This window comes from Tripterygium wilfordii, chromosome 1 (assembly GCF_013401445.1).
Source record: "Tripterygium wilfordii isolate XIE 37 chromosome 1, ASM1340144v1, whole genome shotgun sequence".
NCBI classification, from domain to species: domain Eukaryota; kingdom Viridiplantae; phylum Streptophyta; class Magnoliopsida; order Celastrales; family Celastraceae; genus Tripterygium; species Tripterygium wilfordii.
Window position 1 is genome coordinate 782,394 of NC_052232.1, and position 19,635 is coordinate 802,028.

Here is a 19,635-nt window from a genome sequence, read left to right on the forward strand (position 1 = left end):
AATTCTGTGAGAGATTCATTGGCTCTAAAAGAAAATAAGAACTGATTATGAATAGTTGAAATACAGACTTTTTAAGTTTTAACTATCAGACTTCAACAAGACAAAAGGGAAAAGACTGCAAAAATCTAACAATCAAAACCAGATTGATTCTTCTTTCTTTAGACAACACTAAACCTCACAAGTCATTCCCACCTTGAGCAGACGCTTCCGAGGAAGCATAAAAAATTCATCAGGTTGTCTCACACATCTGCTCAACCAATTATAACCATAATCTATCACCATTTTCTTCCATGGACTCGAACTCTTTGAAGCAGTCATCTCTACTTCACCCATCAAATATGTCACATCTCCATGTCTCAGCGCATTATCGACCAATCTCAACTCGGTTTGAGTCCTTTCTTCATCTATCATGGTCCCTTCCTTACCATCCGAATCATAAAATCTCATCAATCTTGGATTAGCTACTATGAACTTCCTCAATTGATCCACCAATGTAGCCTCAAAGGACTCCCATTCCTTTCTTTCATCCTTGTATCCGTACCTCACAACGGATCGGAATATTGGTATCCCTTCAGATTCTACTCGTTGAAACAGAAACCGCTCGTCTGGAGGGACTTTGCTGATGTGCAATGACTTGATTGAAATGAACACTAGAATTGAATGCAAGGCCTTGACTTGTGAAGCATATTGGGTGAACATAGGAGATATTCCATGAACAAGTTCAGTGTAGAATAGAGCAATACCAGGGACACGGTGGATGGTTGGATTTGAGGCTATCTCGGTGACTGCGTTGATTGAGATTTTGTTTACTAGCTGGTACTGATACTTTTTGCGATGACCGTAGTTCCAGATGCAAGTTATAGTCACCAATACGATGGCAAAGATTAGTGGAATGTAGCCTCCATCAACAAACTTGTAAAGGGAGGCACTCAACATGAGTAGTTCAGACAGTCCAATAATCAACGCGTAGGCAATGACAAGAATCATATTTGTCTTCCATATCATGATCATCACTAGAATAAGAAAGGAAGACGTGATCGAAAGCACGAATGCCACTGCGATTCCTGCAATGAATAAAACAAATAATAGATGCATTCAATAGTCAGCAAGTTGTGTGCTCATGTTATGTCTCTATTTTTAGGACAATATGAAAGGTTATTACCATATGCATTGCCGATTTCCAACGAACTCTTGAAGCCAAGAGTGATGCCAACGCAAGCGAGCATCAGCAGGTGGTTGATCTCAGGAACATAAACTTGCCCCGCGTATTTTCTTGATGTATGCACGATTTTAACGCGAGGGAAACAACCAAGTGCTACTGATTGTTGAACTATAGAAAATGAGGCCGAGATCATCGACTGGCTAGCAATTACAGCTGCCAATACTGCAATGACAAACATCGGCCAGTAAAGTTTTCCTGAACCAAAAGGAAGTCAAGTGTAAGTCACTAGAGGAGCAAAAACCAGAAGTAAGTTGGCAATAGTCACAATAGCTGTTGAGGACTAATAAATAGACTTACCCGGGACTGAACTGTAGAATGCATTTGCTACATCCTGTTTGTTCTTCAAGAGGTATGATGCTTGACCAAAATATGCACAAATTATACAGGGAAAAACCACGGTACACGAGCTTATTCGAATTGCACGAACATTAAAGTGGCCCAAATCGGCGAACAAAGCTTCAGAACCTGTGAGGCATAGAATTACCCCTCCAAGAGATTTCCAAGCATTCAACTTATTCCTCGCGAAATACATTACGATGTACCACGGATTGACAGCCTTGATTATTTTGCTAGGCTCATACTTAACAAAGTTGTACACACCAATAAATCCAATGAAAGTGAACCAAATTGTCAAGATCGGTGCAAAAGCATATCCAATTTTATCTGTTCCAAATCTCTGGATTTGGAACAAGAGAATCAAAATCACCACTGAAATCCAAGTGACAGCATTATTGGTAAGTGCATTATCAGCAGCTTTGATACCCGATACAGCTGACAGCACTGTAGGAATAAAACATCAAAAACACAAATTAATCAAGCTTATCATTTGTGCAATGTAGATATAATACATGTATGCCGTACCTGATATGCAGGGTGTGAGAATGCCATCTCCCATGACCATTGAAGTGGCAAACAAGGTCACCAACAAAATAAAGTATTTCATGAAGGTGCTCTTCTCAATAGCTGATTTCACAATCGAAGCCATCTTAAGCCGTCGACTTGGCAATTCAAGCTCGTAATTAGACACTTCTCGATCTTCTGGCTGTCGATTTGGCATCGCGTTTAGGTCAGCATACCGACATAACAGAGAGTACAAAGCAAATGTCCCACCTAAAACACAACAGTTCAGTTCAAAAAGTGAATTACTTTACAATTTATGACCTTATTAAAACCAAAGAATTGAGACAAGCTTACCATTGCCGTTGTCATTAGCAGCCAAAACAATGAAAACATATTTGATCACAGAAATTAATGTTATGGCATAGAAGATCAAAGACAAAACACCGAGGATGTCATCGTCGGGTGTTACTCCATCGGGGAAAACCCCAGGTAGTACATACAACGGTGAGGTTCCAAGGTCACCATACACAACCCCAATACTCTGGAATGCAAGCATCAAAGTGGCCTTCCAATATGTTGCCTGAATTAAATTCAATAAAATCTTGTTAAACCAAATAAGGTAATCGAGTTATAAAAAAGAAATAATAACATACCATGGATCCATGGCCTTGATCATCACTCAAACCATTCTCTAAGAATGAATCATTATGCATCAGATTCCTCCAAGAAGGCTTCTTCATTGTATTGATCTCAATAGGCCGATCATGACGTGCTTCTTCTTCTTCTTCTATGCTTTCCATTCTGTTTTCTTGTGGATTTTCAGGTTCTAAGTCACCAGCCTCCATTGATGCAAAATACTATTGAAACAGCACCCCTTTTGTCGCACTAAAACCACTCTGTGTGTGTGTATAAGACACTGTTGAAACAGCACCTGTGTTTGTATTAGTAGTAGTTTTGGGTTGCGTTTGACCGTATTCTAGTAAATAGAAATATTTTTACGCTGATCAAGATGAGCATAAAAGGAGTTCTTGTAAATTGAAATTCTAGCACTTACCAAGATAGCCATAAAAGATAAAGGATTTTCTTTTAAATTCAAATTTTAAGTAGTTCATTAAATTTGAGGATTTACAAGGCAAACGCGTTATTACCAAGTTTGCTAATACGTGTTGGCAGATAAGAGAGGGTTGTAGGACAGGTCACGAATTAAATCGGGAAACTTCCATGTAATTACACCATTATTAACAATTTAACAACCTAATTAAGTTATCTAAAAAAGTGTTTTTTTTTTTAAATCTGAAATATCTTCTAATTTAGTAATTGTTATTGTGTGCATTTCGAATTTTCGCTGTGTAAAATTCAACCAGAGTTGCATAAATGAAGAGGAAGAGGAGGCAAACACATGTAGTGAATGAATTCAAACTGGTGTTTCTTCAGATAGGATTTGTTTTCTAAATTTACTGTCTCAAGCTGAATCTTCTTTTTTAGATTTTATTAAACATAAATTTAGTGTATATATGAATTAAACTTTTGCCTGTCTTAAAGCAGGATCAATGGGTTAACGTTGTGGACTGTACTAGTAAGAGTAAGAACATCACCACAGAAGATTTTACTCTTCATATTTTGTAATCTGTCTTCTCCATAAAAAAATCGATTGGGGGGGGGGGGGGATTTCTCATAGGCACTATACAGTAACAAACCAATCCCACAAGAATACCATCCATTGGGCACAAAATCGGCAGGACAAATCATAATTTGTGCTTGGCTGTACCATCCTCAAGCAGTTATGACTAGACCTTCTTTGAATCATTTGGTAGATTCTGATAAGTACGACCATTTCAGTCGGTGCCAACTCTTAAATTCACCATCCTTATCGTAGCTATCTCTAAAGTTTTGGCAAGATCCTCTGGTTTCTTGAACCAGTAATGATCCATAGAATGGTGTTTAGTTTAGTCAATCCCCTCTCCACTGAAACGAACGAGCCCTTCTGTTGTACCCTCTCGTCTCTATCATTTGATGCACCCAGTTTGGTTCTAGAGATACAGGCACTCTATATTTCAATGCAGTAGAAAAGACTCCTGTTGTACCCTCCCTTCTCTATCATGTGATGCGCTGGTTCAGTTCCTTTTCCACTGCATCGAAAGATGAGTGTCCGATCCTCAAGCCATATCAAATTTGAAGAAACTAAAAAATGATGCATTTTCCATAGCTTAGAACTTATTTTCTTCAACTAATAACCAGAATAACTAGTTCATTCCTCTTTAGCAAGCAGTCGACTATAAATCCTATTTAGCAAACATTAAGAAAGAATAATACACAAAGTAAAACAGATCATACTCACAGTTACATCAATGAGAGGTGCAGGCAATAACGGGACATTTGGTTGGCATTTAGAGAGTGTAATGAGGGTAAGAATCACCCATTCTCTTTGTTTGGTTGATTATGGGAGGGTGAAATCTCAAAATCATTCCACCATCTATTCTCCCTTGTGGGAGAAGGAAGAATAGTCATTCTCACCACTATTTTGGTCAGCGTGACTATTCCCCGCAAAGGATAATGAGTACCTAGTTTTTGCCACAAAGGGACACAAGGCAAACTGTGATTGCTTCCAAAAATAAATCTAATTTAAGCTTTTTAAATACTAATTGAAACAGCAAAGAATGAAAATAGAAATACAATATTGCCCAACAATTTAAATAGCAATGGCAAGAAAAATGAAGAGCAACAGCAACAAGTGTAATAGTAAAGTGTCCACTTTGAACTGATTAGGTAGACAAAACCATCAAGAAGTTGTTGTTGATACCTTAACAGCTTTGAATGCTGGATGAAGCAAACCAAGCTCATCCTTCACTTCAAGCGGATTGCTAGTCTCATTCCTCACTCTCTTAACTCTCCTGCTACCCAGTGACTTGTGGGTAAACCCATAAATCTGCAAAATCTGATTGTCCCCAAAATTGAATGCCCTGTCCATCTGCCTCAAGCACCTCTCCACAGAATAATCCCCGAACTTCCCACACGGCTTGCACCCGACAAAGTGAGTCACAAGCGGCCACCGGTGGTCGCCAAGACCGGGGTGGAAGTTCTCAATCATCTCCTCATACCTATCAACCAAGATCCCCCAATAGCCATGCAAGTAATAGGCACTCTCCAGGTACACCTTATCACCCCATTTCTCCCTCTCTTTTGCTAACAAATACACCATTGCAGACTGGTCATCAGCCTCAAAAACTGGCCTGTCTTTTAGTTCTCGAGTGAGTATCTTTCCAGCCTCATCTCTGATCTTCCCTTTTGGTCCCATGGGAGCCCAGGTGTCCAGTAAATCCAGCGCCCATTGACTGTTCCTCAGCAGGAAACTACCAGTGTTTAATCCAATCCAATTTTTTTGATCGTACACCATCTCGTTCCACCCGTGCATCACCAGATTATGGTCTTTGTATCGCTCCCATGGAAGCTCGAAGGCCATGTCCGTGAACATTGCGTCACTGTCCATCCACCACAGGAACTCTATCTCCGGATGGGACAATAAGAGCTTCCTTATCAATGGAAGCTTCGCCCAAAATCCCGCCATTTCCGCATCCAGGAGTGCCATATTGTAGAAGATCTCGATCCCGTGAAGCCTGCAGTAATCGATCTTGTTTTTAATCGATTTCAATAGATAATGGTCTCCAACTGGATTCTCACACGGCTTTGGTGCTGATCCAGTAACTAAAAGCACTCGCGGCTTGTTCACGCCAATGAAATTGGGGAAGTTAGGGTTCTTCTTCAACCACTCCGCACGCTGCTCATCCCAATCGGAGATCTTCGGCCCCAAACTGTACGGCAGGTTCGAATCGCGCTCCTCTTCCTCGCCTTCGTCGACGAAGAGCTTGTTCACATCAAATGTCTCGTAGTTGTTGCTGTTTCCCTGAGTCGACGATTCCGTGGTGGTTTGTACCTCCTCGAGGACACGGTGCGGCTCTACGCGGTTGCGCGACGAATAGGAGAAGTGGCTGCGGAGGTCGTCAAAGTCCTGCTCGGGAGTCCCGAACTTGCCGGCGCCAATGGTGCCACGTAGGACGATTACGGTCATAAAGAGGCAGAGAAGAGTAACCTTTCCGTGTCGGATTGCTCTCTGGATCTGGCGGACCCGATAAGGCCCGAAGCACCGTTCTAGCATCTCGACTCAAGACTGAGTCACCGAGTCAGGAATCTAGGCACTAACACTTTCAAAGATTGAAGCGGCAAATATGCTGTAATTTGAGAACTGAAGAAGACAATGTTGAAAATGAGAGAGGTGATGGTACAACTTTAATTTGAGAGATAATTAGGGGTTTAATTGGGGAAGTAGATGGTCGGTGGAAGAGAATGTGGGGAGCTCAAGAGGGAAGGACGATCCAGTCTTCCAGATTCCAGGAAAGTGAGAGAAAGTGACAGAATTCGTTTTAACATTTTATGACAATTTTTTTTGGATAGTTGGATTGGTCCAATCTACCCTATCATTAGGTGTGAATTTTCTATGTTTACAAGCCGCATGGTCTACATTTTTTACTCAAGTGAATGTACAAAAGATAAATTTTATGAGTCGGATTATTTGTGATCATATATTAGGGTTTGGTCCAACCTATTTTATCGTCGTGTGAAATTTTTTTTTATGTTTATGAGCTTCATGGTCCAATTATAGACTCATATTCAATGTTCCAATGCAAGAAAAAAAATTGTTGGATTATTTGTACACAACCAGCATCTTCTATATAAATTTTAATAAACTAATTTTTCTCAGCGTCAATTTTTTTTAATTCCAGAAAATTTTTCGGGTGCTTTATTGCACTATCCTTCAGAAATCCGTTGATAAATTATGGTATTCAAAGGGAAAGTTGGAATTTGAACTTTTCACTTGAAATGATTTGACTTGTTTATCATTGATCTCTTTATTATTTAATATTTTGGGCTGACCAAGGTTATAGATTGAATTATATTCATATATCAAATAACTTAGGTAAGAGATGTGAGGTTCATACACACTCGAGTTACCATAAAGATGAATTACATCGGAGCAATTCAAACAGAAACATGACTACACCAACAAAATACTGGGTTACAAACTATAATGGGATATGTCGAAATAGACTAAACAAAAAACAACTTGAACACACCGGACTACGCCGAAATAAACACAGAGCCGGCTCCAAGGGGAGGCCAGACAGGCAGTCGCCTAGGGCCTCTCATGGGGGAGGGATCTCACTTTTTATTAAATTGTATAGCTTTTTAGGTGTATATAGACAATACAATGTACTTATCAATTGATATAAGAAAAAAATGGATTAGGGGGCTCCGCAATTAGTTTCAAATTGTAGAGTCTACAATTGAAATTCAATGGCTTGAGAGATGTACCACATCACACTATATTTTTGTTTTTTCATTTTTAAAATTTGTATGTCTTTTTCTTCACCATTGAATATAAATTGTAGACTCTAAGGAATTGCGGAGCCCCCAAATCCGAAAAAAAATATCCTAATATATTGCTATTTAAGAAAACAATCCCATTAACCCAAACACAAAATGACACGCCATCACATATATAAAAATTAAAAAGTGTAATTCATTGACCTATAACTTTGATTGCTGTAACAAATCAAATCCGAACCGTACAAGTGAGGCCCCTCCCCCATGAGTTATTTGGTTTAGCGTTATTTGGTTTCATTTGATGTAATAAATTTATAAGTTTGAGTCGCTTAATTTATTGGATATTGGTGATAATTTATTTGTATTCAATAACTAATTATATTGCATTTTGAATTTATTAGAAATGCTGGATTTCATATTTATAAAAAAAAAATTATTTTAGGGAATGAGGGCCTCTGTTTCTTTAACTTGTTTAGGGACTTCAAAATGTTAGAGACGACCCTGAATAAACAAACAAACTTAAAAAAAAAAACTATTTGATCTGGTATTTTGAGCAATCCTCCCGAACGGAAATCTAGGGAAGAGTCTCACCATCTGTCCATCTCATTCAAACAAATAAACAAATAAATACAAAAGAAAATTGTTAGGGGAGAGGAGTCGTCAGTGGGAGAGAGCACCGGCTCCTCCTCTCCAAACTTGAAAGAGAAGGTGACGGGTGATTGTAGAGATAATGCAAAGATGAAAAGGAGAATTTCAGATTGGTTGACTCCGAGTACTCAGGATAATTATCAAGAATTTAGATTCTGATTTGAGAGAAGTATGGGCTGACCCTAAACTTAATAGGAAATTAGGAACATCATGTCTTAATTACCATCTATTATTGATATCTTAATTGCAATCTATCAAAAAGACACCACATGTGACCGCGCCAATTCATGTGGGCCTGTTTTTAAACTTGCTGATATCCCTATCACATGCCCCAAACTTGTCTGATGTTAACCACTCAACCACTCACAATGTATGATTGTTAAAAAGAAAAAAAAAACTGGTTTAAATCCTAAAATCCTATTATCTCACAATATCACATGAACAAAATGATTTAAATCTGTCTTATAATTTAAATTCGATAAGATACTACTAAAATTCCTATTAAAATACTGAGATCCATAAAATCCTACGATATTACACGATTTTAACTATTTCTCAAATTTTTTTTTAAAAAAGTTGGAGTTTCAACTTTTTTACTATTTCTCTTATTAATTTTTGGCAAAATTTTAAAATCTTAGCCTGTATCAAACCGTATAAGTTGAAGTGCCAAGATTTTAAAGATTCAATTGTGTGTTATAAATAAACATATTTTTAATAGTATGTTAATGATCATAGTGTCATATTCCAACTCAAGTGAATGTAATTCATAGTACGACAATTGAACATCCGATTCACGGTTTAATTACGATTTACATGTTTATACGATATTTTCATACAAACAAACCATGATGATTGTCAGTTCACAATTTAACTGGTAATTCGATACGATTTTAAAAACTATAGTTTTCGGATTTGCTTCCAATTGGTATTGTACCAAAATGAATACTTAATTTTTCAGAAACATTCCAAAACCAAACCAATTCATTGTCTCTACCCTTATATAAAATAAGATCTAATACAGAACACAAAGTCTAAAGATATATAATATTGTAAGTAACAATACACAAATAACCTGTCCAAACCAAATTAACCTTAACAAGATCTTTTGAGAAGGGATTTACTCTTTTAAACCTCAAATAACAAGCGAGTAGGGTCCCAAAATTAACCAAACAAACCACGAAACCAAGCCAACCCGATCCAATCACAAGCACAAGCGGATACCAAACAATGCTCAATGAAACTTGCCCGATGTACAGAGGCAAAGCGTCGGACTGGGCGTGAAATCCACCGTCGGCCCACACTAGCCAGGCTGCGAGGCCCATGATGAGAGACGAGCCCAACGATGCTAAATGTACGAGCCATAGTGGCGGGAACCAAAATGGCTTGGCCATGGCGCGGTACTTGTGGCCGGAACCAAATATCAGGATTATGACCATTGTGAGAGTTAGAGGGACCGATATTGACATGGCTAGTGACGGCAGTGCACGCTTGGCTTCACCTTTCTTGGCCGCTCTCGCAGCGGCAGTGGCGGAGTTGGTGGTGGCCATGGGAGCCTTTTTTATTTTTTATTTTTTTTTGTGGAGAAGAAATCGTGGGGATTTTAAGGGGATGATTAAATAGGAGAAGATGAGGCATGGATTTAATGGTAGAAATTGAAGGGGAGAGTGAACGTTATAGAGCAAATCGAGGAGATCAAATTTTTTTTTTCTATTTATCACAAATTCTTGACATAGAAAATTACCTTATTTATCGTTTTTTTTTAATGGCATTTAAATTTTAATGCATTAATGACAAATTTTTGAACCTCTATGTGTCAATGATACTAGTAATCGCACGTCTAATTGACACCTCTCACATAGAAAACGCATGTGTCAAAGAGTCAATAAAACCTTGAGGCCGCATATAGGATACCCGTTGAGAAATTATGTCAAATATTGAACCAATGAGGACAATATTTATTATGTGGGTCGGGTTTCATATTGATATTGCGCACTTCAATCTCAACAAATGATGCAGGATCCCCAGTGATGAAGGGATGATCTTTAAAGGAAGCCGAAACTACTGGCCATGGCGACATACTCCAAATCTTTTGGACGAGATGGCAGGAAATGTAAGATATGGTGGATAGTCTCGATCCCAGCATGAAAGGTCAGTATTTTTCAATAATTGCTCTTGTGGGAAGAATGCTTGGAATTGCTTTCCACAACTGAAGCTTGAGACGGTCACGCTTCCATTTATTAGCTGATAAGATGGGGGAATTTGCCCTGAATGCTCATTTTACTGTGAACCGATATGGGGAATTTTGTCTGAATATACATAACTAAATATACATCATAAAATATAATTATTTTTAAGAAATAAACATACGATTCTGCAATAAGTCAGATTATAACGTGGATTAGAATTTTCTGATGGAATTTCTTATCAATTTTGACGGTGTAAACAATTTTTATTATTTTGAAAATTTTGAATGCGATAAATTACTACTATATACTAAGAATACATTGATATTATATGGATTACCATATTTATTTATTTGTTGGTATTTATTTCATCTACTCAATTCAATGTTCATGCATCCAACTAAGTGTTTTAATAAATAATGTGCATTTATTAAATGGAAAAGCCACGGGGAGGCAAAAGGCAGTACCTTATATAATAAGTATTTATTTAATTGAGCGGTCCAAATTGAAGGTCAGAATGGCCTATGATAGAGTCATAGGGCTGTCAGAAAATTACCGAATAACGATTCGGTTGGTTATTTGTAAAAAGTTTAGCTAGAGCCGATTGAATAACTAAAATAATCAATCAAAATTGATCGATCAATCGGTTAAATTATTGTTAGAAAATTGAGAAAAAAATTAACCGTAACCAATCTTACACCCCTATATAGAGGGCATTTTGAGTGCGTTTTGTGCGGTATTGAGATTGAGATTGATTCCGAATGGTGATGACGGCACATTTGTTTATGGGACTGTGTTTCATGCCCGACCAAGGCCGTATGAGCAAGAAGGTCTTTCTGATGGGCTTGCTTGCCTAGCTTACACAGACGTCCATGGTGATTGGTGAGCCCATGTAGTATATAGTTGGGCTCTGTTTCCTTCTTTCAATCTTGTCTCACCAATTGGGCCCAAACATATTAACCAAGAAGCAGCAAATGAGGTCCAACCAGTAACGGGCTTGCAGTTATTCCGTTAGAATTTGAGTCTTTAAAGGCCCATTTATATGGGCTTGTCCTAGTTAGGGTTTTCTTTTGGCTGCTTAAAACACTCGCTTTCCTTACTCTGGTATCATCTTCCGTCGACTTTCGAGGACTTGTTCGTCTCCTTCCCTGAGGTACGTCTCTCTCTCTCTGAAATTTTGATGCTCGATATTGGAATGATCACGAGATATATAGTTTTTCTGCTGATCTGTTTGGTTGCCTAGAAATTTCTGAATATTATGCCTGGTCTTTTTTTTAGAACGGTAAATTATTAATTATGCAGTAAACATAGGTAGAATGACCTCTATTAGTTCAAGCAAAAGTATGTTTTGCGTGTTCTAATTGAGTTTTAGTGGGGTTTGATTTCATTTCATTGCGTTTTCTTGAGATCAGGCAAAAAGTAGGGTTTGTTGATCTGTTCAGAAAGTATGTGGATGTTTGTGCCCATAATAATACAGTTTTGGTATTCTTGTATGATTTTATTAGAGCTTTGAAGGGATATTGTGGGAGCAGTTGATTTATAGCCAAGATGCAGAACGAAGAGGGAGAGCTCATGGAGCTTTACATTCCTAGGAAATGGTATTTAGAGTTCATATTTGCTTTGTTTGATTACATACTCATCTGTAGATATGACTGGATTTGGTTCAATTATTTCTAACTAAGCTGTAATATCTGTGAATGAATATGCAGCTCCGCTACCAATAGGTTGATTACTTCAAAGGACCATGCTTCTGTTCAGATTAATGTTGGCCACTTAAATGCAAATGGTATTTATGAAGGCCAATTTTCTACATTTGCTCTCTGTGGATTCGTCCGTGCTCAGGTTACTGCTAATCCCACATTTTAGAACTGCAAAAGTGTTTGTGGTCTTTGGTGTATCTTGTTGTAATGCATTGAGATTTGGCTTGTTTTACATGTCGCCTTTTCCCCATTCATTGTAAGATTTTTACTGATTTTGCACAGTGAAAGATTTATTGTCCTTTGAATTGATTGTTTTATCGTGGTTGCTCATATAGCCCAAGAAATTAATTCTGTTACTGTATATGTATATATAGGTATTTTAAGTATTCTGTATTCTCATTCTTAATATTGAGATGTTAGTGCTGTATAATTCAAAAAAAAATTAGAATATTTGTCAGCATTTCCTCCCTTTTCATTTTGATTCGAAGTGCAAACGTGTTTTTCATGGTGGCCAAGATAACTACTTATCGTAGCATCTCCAATTGTGCATTAGATTCAAAGTACACAATAGCACAAATACTTATTCTCCATGTTTTCGAATTGTTTGAATTATGTAATTCTACTGCTATTTTTTTTCCATTTCATCTGAAATTTAAGGCAACCAAATTCCCTGGTTAATTTATTTAATTTAATTTTCAATAGTGTAATCACTGCTCTTAAGAGTTTTGGATGTCAATTCAAACCTATGAGACATTCAACTTCCAGATAGATGTTTTTACGGAAATGAGTGGAATGATTGTCTGGTCTTTAGACTTTAGATGTGTTTCTATGAATGATTTGTTGTTCTTTTTGTGATTTGCCCATGACTTCCGCTCGAATAGTATGTATTTATTATTTTTTTGGGTGTTATGGCAGCCTTTTTGCACCCCTTTTTTTTCTTGCATTTCATACTCATGTTTATATTTGCAGGGGGATGCTGATGGTTCATTGGACCGCCTCTGGCAGAAAAAGAAAGCAGAAGTTAGACAATAGGGAAGTGAGATAATTAGTATGTTACTTCATTGAGAGGAGCGACGATCTTTAGTGTTACTTTCAGTATGTCTAGTTGTGTACTTAGATATGACTTGGGATGAATCTGTTTCAGACGTTTCCATGCTTGCATTTATGTTCCTTTATTAAGCTACTTCCTTTTCATGTGTGTTGATCTTTCTTTGTCAAAATAGTATTCCCAGGCAGTAGCCGGTTTATATATATCGTCGGTGAAGGACTTTGGAGGAGTATTTTTCTTACAGCTTTATGATCATAATTCAGATACCGGGATTGTTGTATGCTTGTATGTCATGGTTTTTTGAAATGCTAGCAATGAATTGCACGTTAGTATGAATTTTTGAAATGGTTCTAGTAAAATGCCGCCTGATATGAAGAAGTTGATACTTGTTTGAATAAAAAATCGGTTCCAAGTTGGTTTTTGGTCAATTAAATTCGATCATCTGGATTGAACACCGTTTTGCCATCCCCAGATCAGAGGCTGCTCCTGTTTTTTTTTTCTTTTTTAATAGCAACCTACCCCAATACTTAAGAGAGTGGGAGATGTCCTGTGACGGTCAAGTCGAGCGCGGGACCGAAGATAGATACAGGCATACAGCTACTAATGTAGGGGCTGCTGGCGTCTTGGTGCGCAACACTCCTGAGTCCCCAGCATATCTAACTCTTCCGAAGATGGATACAGGCATACAGCTACTAATGCAGGGGCAGCTGGCGTCTTGGTGCGCAACACTTCTGAGTCCCCACCATATCTAACTCTTTTTGAATGGTGTAGGAAATTTGAACCCTAATTAGCTACTGCAAATCTGTGATAACAGAGTAACAAACAAACACTCTGCCACTGAATGATACATCTGTCCTTGTTTTACATACTATATATGCATCAGCAGTTGTTGTTCTTTGATGCCAATCCAGAACCACCAATGGAAGTCAAAGGTGATATACATTATGAGCCCTGAAGAACATCCAAAGGTCACCCCATATTATACACACTATGGAAACGTAATGACAAGGACACTCTTTTGATTAAAGTTTGCACCGCTTGACAAATTCTGGTTTTTCTCATTCGTACACATTTTTGAAATATCATTGAGAAATATGTTTGTAGTTGGACCGAACATTGTGCACACATATGTTTAATCCAATCGATTATCAATAGGGTCACCTCTCGTTTCATACACGTTATTATGAACACTTGAACTCATTATAACAAATATTAATCCCAATACTCATATCTTATTATTTTCAATTAGAGTGTCAACCAAGATATATAAGCATTATGCATATATATATTGCTCCCCAAACTATGATTATATACTAATATAATATACCTAACAAACTATGCTTATATTGAGTTGGAAGGGGCTACGATTCTTTCTGCTGGAATTAGTTACAATTGCTTGACAAATCTCATGTTACGGTTTATGAGTTAAGATTTATGGTTTAAGGTTTATAATTTATAATTTAGAGTTTAAGTTTTAAGTTTTAGGTTTAGGATTTATGGTTGTATAGAGTTCGGATATTCAAATAGTTCTCGGTTATTAAAAAAATAGGGTTTACGATTTAGGTTTAAAGATTTTATTTTCTTTAAAATCTATTATTCTAATATAATGAATACTAAGTTTTTCAATAATACATGTTAATTTTTAACCACCAACCCAATTGTTAAACCTCGGAAGACAATCATCCACTTGGGAGAGATGACTCTTTTCGAAATTAAATTTAAAACTAATAAGTTGTTATTTTTATTTTTTTTAAAATGGTATTAATATATAGATTTGGTTAGAGAGAGGCTTGTGAGTAGGGAGAGAGGGATAGAAAGAGCAGCGGGAGAAGCAGCGGTAATAGTGAATCTGAGCAAAACAAGAAGAGCCAAAAGAAAGGTTCCTCTTAATCTAATATTAGCAAACTCAATTCTCTGCCATCCATCACCAGAAACCCCTCTCCCCCTCCTCCTCTTATACAGATTCTCCACTTCTTCTCTCTCTGTAATCTCTCTCACCCTCTTTTTAGTTCTTGGCACACTCACACTCCTCTTCTTCTACGTCTTCTCCACACTCTTCACCGGGATATGCATAAGAGTCGCATTCTGGGTCTCTGACGATTTGGTCATCTGGGGTTGCCTTGTTGTGAATTGAAAAGGGTGAGGTCGTAAGGTATCTTTTGACTTGAAGCTCGTTTTTGTTCTGTTCTGTCTGCTTATCGTATTCATATAGTGCTACTCTTGGATTAGCGTTGTATCTGGTCTTGTGTAATTGATTTTATGGCATTTTTTTTTTTGTTTCTTCTAAGTTTGTTATTAATCAGTTTGGGATTTCAAATGCATTATTTGGTACAGTAATACTTAATGGTGATGAAAAACTAATTCATGGAATGACAATAATCTGGGTTTTGCATAGGTATTTTCTAATACCAGAATTTAAAAATTCCTGTTACTCTCTGAATGATTGAAAATGGAGCCTCAGTATTTGTTGGCCTCATAATCTTCTGATTATGTCTTGAGAGACTACATGAATATATTCATACGAAAATCAGAAATTTAAGTATGACTATGGCCTTGATTATTGTCTGAAATTTAGTTATTTTGAGTAGAAATGTGGAATCTTTCCAGTTTATTGTTGAGGAGTTGTTCTCTGACTTCTAAGACAAAGTCTGCTTTTGTGGAGAAGATTGTTGCATAGAAGCCAGCTGGGTCACGTGAGTGTTCAAAATATTTTTTGTTTGGGTTGATTTAAGATTTGATCTAGATGTTTTTGAGTGTTTAGGTTTGACACTACCAATATTTTCATTCTAAATCTGGAGAAAGTCTAAAGCTTTACAAGCTTACCAGTTACCCTTTGTATATCATTCAGTTTTATTCCGCCATCTGCTGAAGAGCAATGAAAATTAATTGACTTTTGAGATCTTTGGTTTCTTCTGCTCAAGACCAAATGCATAGAGTAGATGAAAAAGGTCAGAGATTTTGCATTTAAATCTTTAGGGCATCATATAGAAGAAAAGGAAAATCCAACCCCAACCTACCTGTTTCTCTTCCTCTTATCTCCTTTATCCATCTATGAGTGATTTTATTTATGGAACCATTCAAGAAAAAGTTATTCATGTAGACGCACTGAACTGGCTAAGTTGCTTTATCATTTTCTTGTTATGAGCCATAGTGACCACACTTCGTACCAATACCCATGTGTGAGGATATAGAGGATGAATGCAAAGTTATAATGCTGGGACCTTCTACTTGGCTGTTGATTATGATCACTATCCTGAGTTACATATGTTGTCAGCATATTCTTATTGCCCAGGGTTTTAGCTAATCAAGTATTCATATCATGGACTTCTCAGAATCTCTTTTCGTTCGTGTTTTTTTCCATGCTAATCCAGTTTTTCAGGAGTCTATATTGAGAATGTTAATAAAGGATGTTCTTTCATTGTTTCAGCTATCTAAATAATGTGGGAAGGAAGTACAATTACTCCAGAGGGAGAACTCAAGGTAAGTTTTGGTTATCAATGCAATGGCCATGAAGCTAAATCTTGCATAGTTTCAAATGGATGTACATCCCTGCCTAAGACGATAATCCAAAGGACGAGCAGTTTCTCTTGCTTGTCTGGTGCTGCTTTAAGTGCTAATGCCACATTGGCCAACACAAATATCTGCAATGGTGTGATAGGGGCAGAAATACTTCCCAGTTGGGATTCCCCTAATTCATTTCGTAAGATTCCCTCTTCTCCGTCACTATCCAGGTTGGATATTTTATCATCATCTCTCCAAAGTAATTTGTCAAATTTAAGTTGTAGTCCATCCACTCCAAGTGATACACCTGAATATGATACTTTTTCATTGAAATCTATGAGCGCTCCTTCTGGAAGTGAAGGTTTTCTTAATACTATGGAAGTTCAAGTGGCTGGTGGAGCTGCTGGTGAAGACAGGGTTCAAGCAGTTTGTTCCGAGGAAAATGGGTGGCTATTTTGTGCTATTTATGATGGCTTCAATGGAAGGGATGCCGCCGATTTTCTGGCTGGGACACTATATGAAACTATAATATATTACTTCAGTTTATTAGACTGGAATGCGAGACAGGATTGCACAAGAGCTCCCAATGGGTCCCTCCAATGTGTACTAGAGAGTGGTATCATTGGCCAGAAGGGAGGAATTTCTTCAATGATTGATGGAGACAATGGCTTGTACTCAAAGGGGGAAGTCTCATCTGATTTGTTTAGACATGGGGTGCTTGACGGCCTCAAGTGTGCTCTTGATCAGGCTGAAAACGACTTTTTGTACATGGTTGAGCAAGAAATGGATGACCGCCCTGATCTAGTGTCAGTAGGGTCTTGTGTTTTGGTTGCCTTTCTCCACGGAAAGGATTTGTATACACTCAATCTAGGTGACAGTAGAGCTGTATTGGCAACGTATAATGATGGCAATGAAAAGAGTGAGAATGAGAGACTGAAAGCTATCCAACTCACTGATAGTCATACAGTTGACAATGATGCCGAGAGAGCTCAGCTATTGTCTGATCATCCTGACGATCAGATGACAATTGTATCTGGAAAGGTGAAGGGCAAGTTGAAGGTTACACGTGCTTTAGGAGTCGGATACCTTAAAAAGGTGGGTATGGTTTTTAGCTCTTTAATTATGTATTAATCACCTTAAACTTACATCGAACAATATACATGCTGTTATTCTTCTGGGTGCTAACTTCTCTATCTTCTTCCCGCAGGAAAAGCTGAATGATGCACTAATGGGTATTCTTCGAGTTCGCAACCTCATAAGCCCTCCATATATTTCTACTCATCCATCACTTAATGTGCATAGGATCTCAGAGTCCGACCACTTTGTTATTCTTGGGAGTGATGGCTTGTTTGACTTCTTTAGCAATGAAGATGCTGTAAGGCTTGTCCATTCTTATATCTTAAAGGACCCTTCTGGGGATCCCGCAAAGTTTCTATTGGAGCAGGTCGTAGAGAGAGCAGCTGATAGTGCAGGTACTCCACTTGATCTCTATCGATAACATGTCTCATACTTGTGGAAATTTCATGCATGCTTTTCTGCTGAGTGCTGAGTGATAAAAAACCTAAACCTTGACCATTCATAATATAATTCTGATATTTACAGTTTTGACACTTTTTCCTGTGAGATCATATTATCAATTGAATCATATAGAGAAATTTTCACAAGAAAACAGTTTGCAAGCACAGTTGCAGCTCATCAACACTTGAGCACTTAACCTCCTGAAGAGTTGTTGGTAGGCAAAATATTTATCATAGTATGATAGTAAACACTGAATGTCTCATCAGTTAAAATCTATGCTGCTAATTTCCATAGTAATAGACAAATGTTTTGGTTTAAAATCCTGTGGTTGAAAGGCCATGTTATGCTGTTCCAGGTTTCAGTAGGGAAGAAATGATGAATATCCCAGCCGGTAGGAGGAGGAAATATCATGACGATGTAACAGTAATCGTGGTAATCCTTGGAACTAACCAGCGCACGACCAAGGCGTCAACTTGCATGTAAGTTATCATGTAGCGTCTCCTGTCCTGCGATAATAGTGATGAGGTATAGGTTTCATGTTGCCGACCCCAAGCTATTTGGGCATCGGTTTTGCTGATGATGATGAAAATCATTTTAGGGTGAAAGATTTTGGCAGGGTAAATCAAATGTGTTCCATTACAAAAAAATATATATATATTCGCAAAATAATGAGTTCCTTTACCGATCAATGCTACCTTAGCTGTATTATGAAAGATGAAGCATCACATTGCTATGTATGTCTACAACTCTCATTGCAGTGTTTCTTTTTCTTTAAATGAAATACTCTACCATTCTCTTTTTTGGTCAATTCCCAATCTTTCATGTGTGTCTCTGTGCTGTCTTTCGAGTAGGGGTGTAAATGGTCGGTTATGATTGGTTTTTTGACATGAACTTAATCGAATCGACGGTCGGTTATCGACAGTTATTTCAGTTATTGGACGGTTCTATCAAGAAATATGTAATTTTTTTTGAAAGTAACTATTTTCTTACAGCATTACTTGCCATTAGTTGCTCTGTTCTCTTTTTCTTCACCACATTCTGCAGCAAATTATGCTATTGTTGACACTCTTTTAACTGCCACAAGCACATGGTAGCAAAGTCTTGTATACTTTGAAGAATGGCCATTGATTTTGGTCAATTTAAAGCAGCTACCAAATTGATGGGTGTTGGTTGAATGGAAGAAGAGCGCAGTGGCAGACAGAGAAAGAATCAGCTTTGATGGATTTCACCATTCAAATCATGCTTTATTTGATACGCAGGATCCATCAAACAATCATGACATTCCTGGTCATCTTTGTCTCATTTTCTTTTTGTCCTTTCTGCTCTGAAACAAGGGAAAAAAAAAAAACCCTTTCTGATGTGGTAATGTCATTTTCTCAAAAGAGAAAGCTGCTCATTGGAAGACTATATTAACTTGTGTTTATTGGTCTAATGAAGATTCGGTACAAATGCAAAGAATCAGTTACAACCCGCTGCTCCTTGGGCCTAGTAGATATTGTCTGTTTTGAACGAGTTCATACGGATTTGTTTTCATGGACCCTTTCGCCCATTAGGTTGGGAAGTGTGGCATATTATCTACACTTCACCTTTTCCGTT

General features: G+C 37.6%; 5 protein-coding genes across 7 annotated transcripts; 2 read left to right on the top strand and 3 right to left on the bottom strand.

Moving 5' to 3' along the window:
- Positions 1-23: 23 nt before the first annotated feature.
- On the bottom strand, positions 24-3,080 carry LOC119996874 (potassium transporter 5-like). The gene is made up of 6 exons (XM_038843658.1): positions 2,716-3,080; positions 2,417-2,642; positions 2,084-2,332; positions 1,520-2,002; positions 1,163-1,417; positions 24-1,064 (listed from the first exon to the last, which is right to left on the bottom strand). Exons 1-6 carry the CDS (start codon positions 2,905-2,907, stop codon positions 169-171), a joined length of 2,301 nt encoding a protein of 766 aa, XP_038699586.1. The 5' UTR covers positions 2,908-3,080; the 3' UTR covers positions 24-168.
- A 1,581-nt stretch (positions 3,081-4,661) lies between these two features.
- LOC120002254 (xyloglucan 6-xylosyltransferase 2) lies at positions 4,662-6,505 on the bottom strand. The gene has a single exon (XM_038850942.1). It carries the CDS (start codon positions 6,213-6,215, stop codon positions 4,842-4,844), a length of 1,374 nt encoding a protein of 457 aa, XP_038706870.1. The 5' UTR covers positions 6,216-6,505; the 3' UTR covers positions 4,662-4,841.
- Positions 6,506-7,930: 1,425 nt separating this feature from the next.
- Positions 7,931-9,636, bottom strand: LOC120002177 (translocator protein homolog). Its single transcript, XM_038850809.1, has 4 exons — positions 9,162-9,636; positions 8,934-9,034; positions 8,033-8,035; positions 7,931-7,942 (listed from the first exon to the last, which is right to left on the bottom strand). The coding sequence occupies exons 1-4, from the start codon at positions 9,634-9,636 to the stop codon at positions 7,931-7,933; spliced, it is 591 nt and encodes a 196-aa protein (XP_038706737.1).
- Positions 9,637-11,297: 1,661 nt separating this feature from the next.
- On the top strand, positions 11,298-13,308 carry LOC119986383 (40S ribosomal protein S21-2). The gene is made up of 4 exons (XM_038830966.1): positions 11,298-11,425; positions 11,778-11,870; positions 11,982-12,114; positions 12,942-13,308. Exons 2-4 carry the CDS (start codon positions 11,821-11,823, stop codon positions 13,002-13,004), a joined length of 246 nt encoding a protein of 81 aa, XP_038686894.1. The 5' UTR covers positions 11,298-11,425; positions 11,778-11,820; the 3' UTR covers positions 13,005-13,308.
- Positions 13,309-14,810: 1,502 nt separating this feature from the next.
- LOC119998059 (probable protein phosphatase 2C 40) lies at positions 14,811-18,807 on the top strand. Of its 3 annotated transcripts, none has more exons than XM_038845310.1 (4): positions 14,811-15,172; positions 16,448-17,616; positions 17,729-17,993; positions 18,395-18,807. In XM_038845310.1, the coding sequence occupies exons 2-4, from the start codon at positions 16,459-16,461 to the stop codon at positions 18,520-18,522; spliced, it is 1,551 nt and encodes a 516-aa protein (XP_038701238.1). In that variant the 5' UTR covers positions 14,811-15,172; positions 16,448-16,458; the 3' UTR covers positions 18,523-18,807. The 3 variants fall into 3 exon arrangements, with proteins under 3 accessions (XP_038701238.1, XP_038701310.1, XP_038701384.1); XM_038845382.1 differs by having other exon boundaries at positions 14,811-15,164; XM_038845456.1 differs by having other exon boundaries at positions 14,811-15,159.
- The last annotated feature ends 828 nt before the right edge of the window (positions 18,808-19,635 follow it).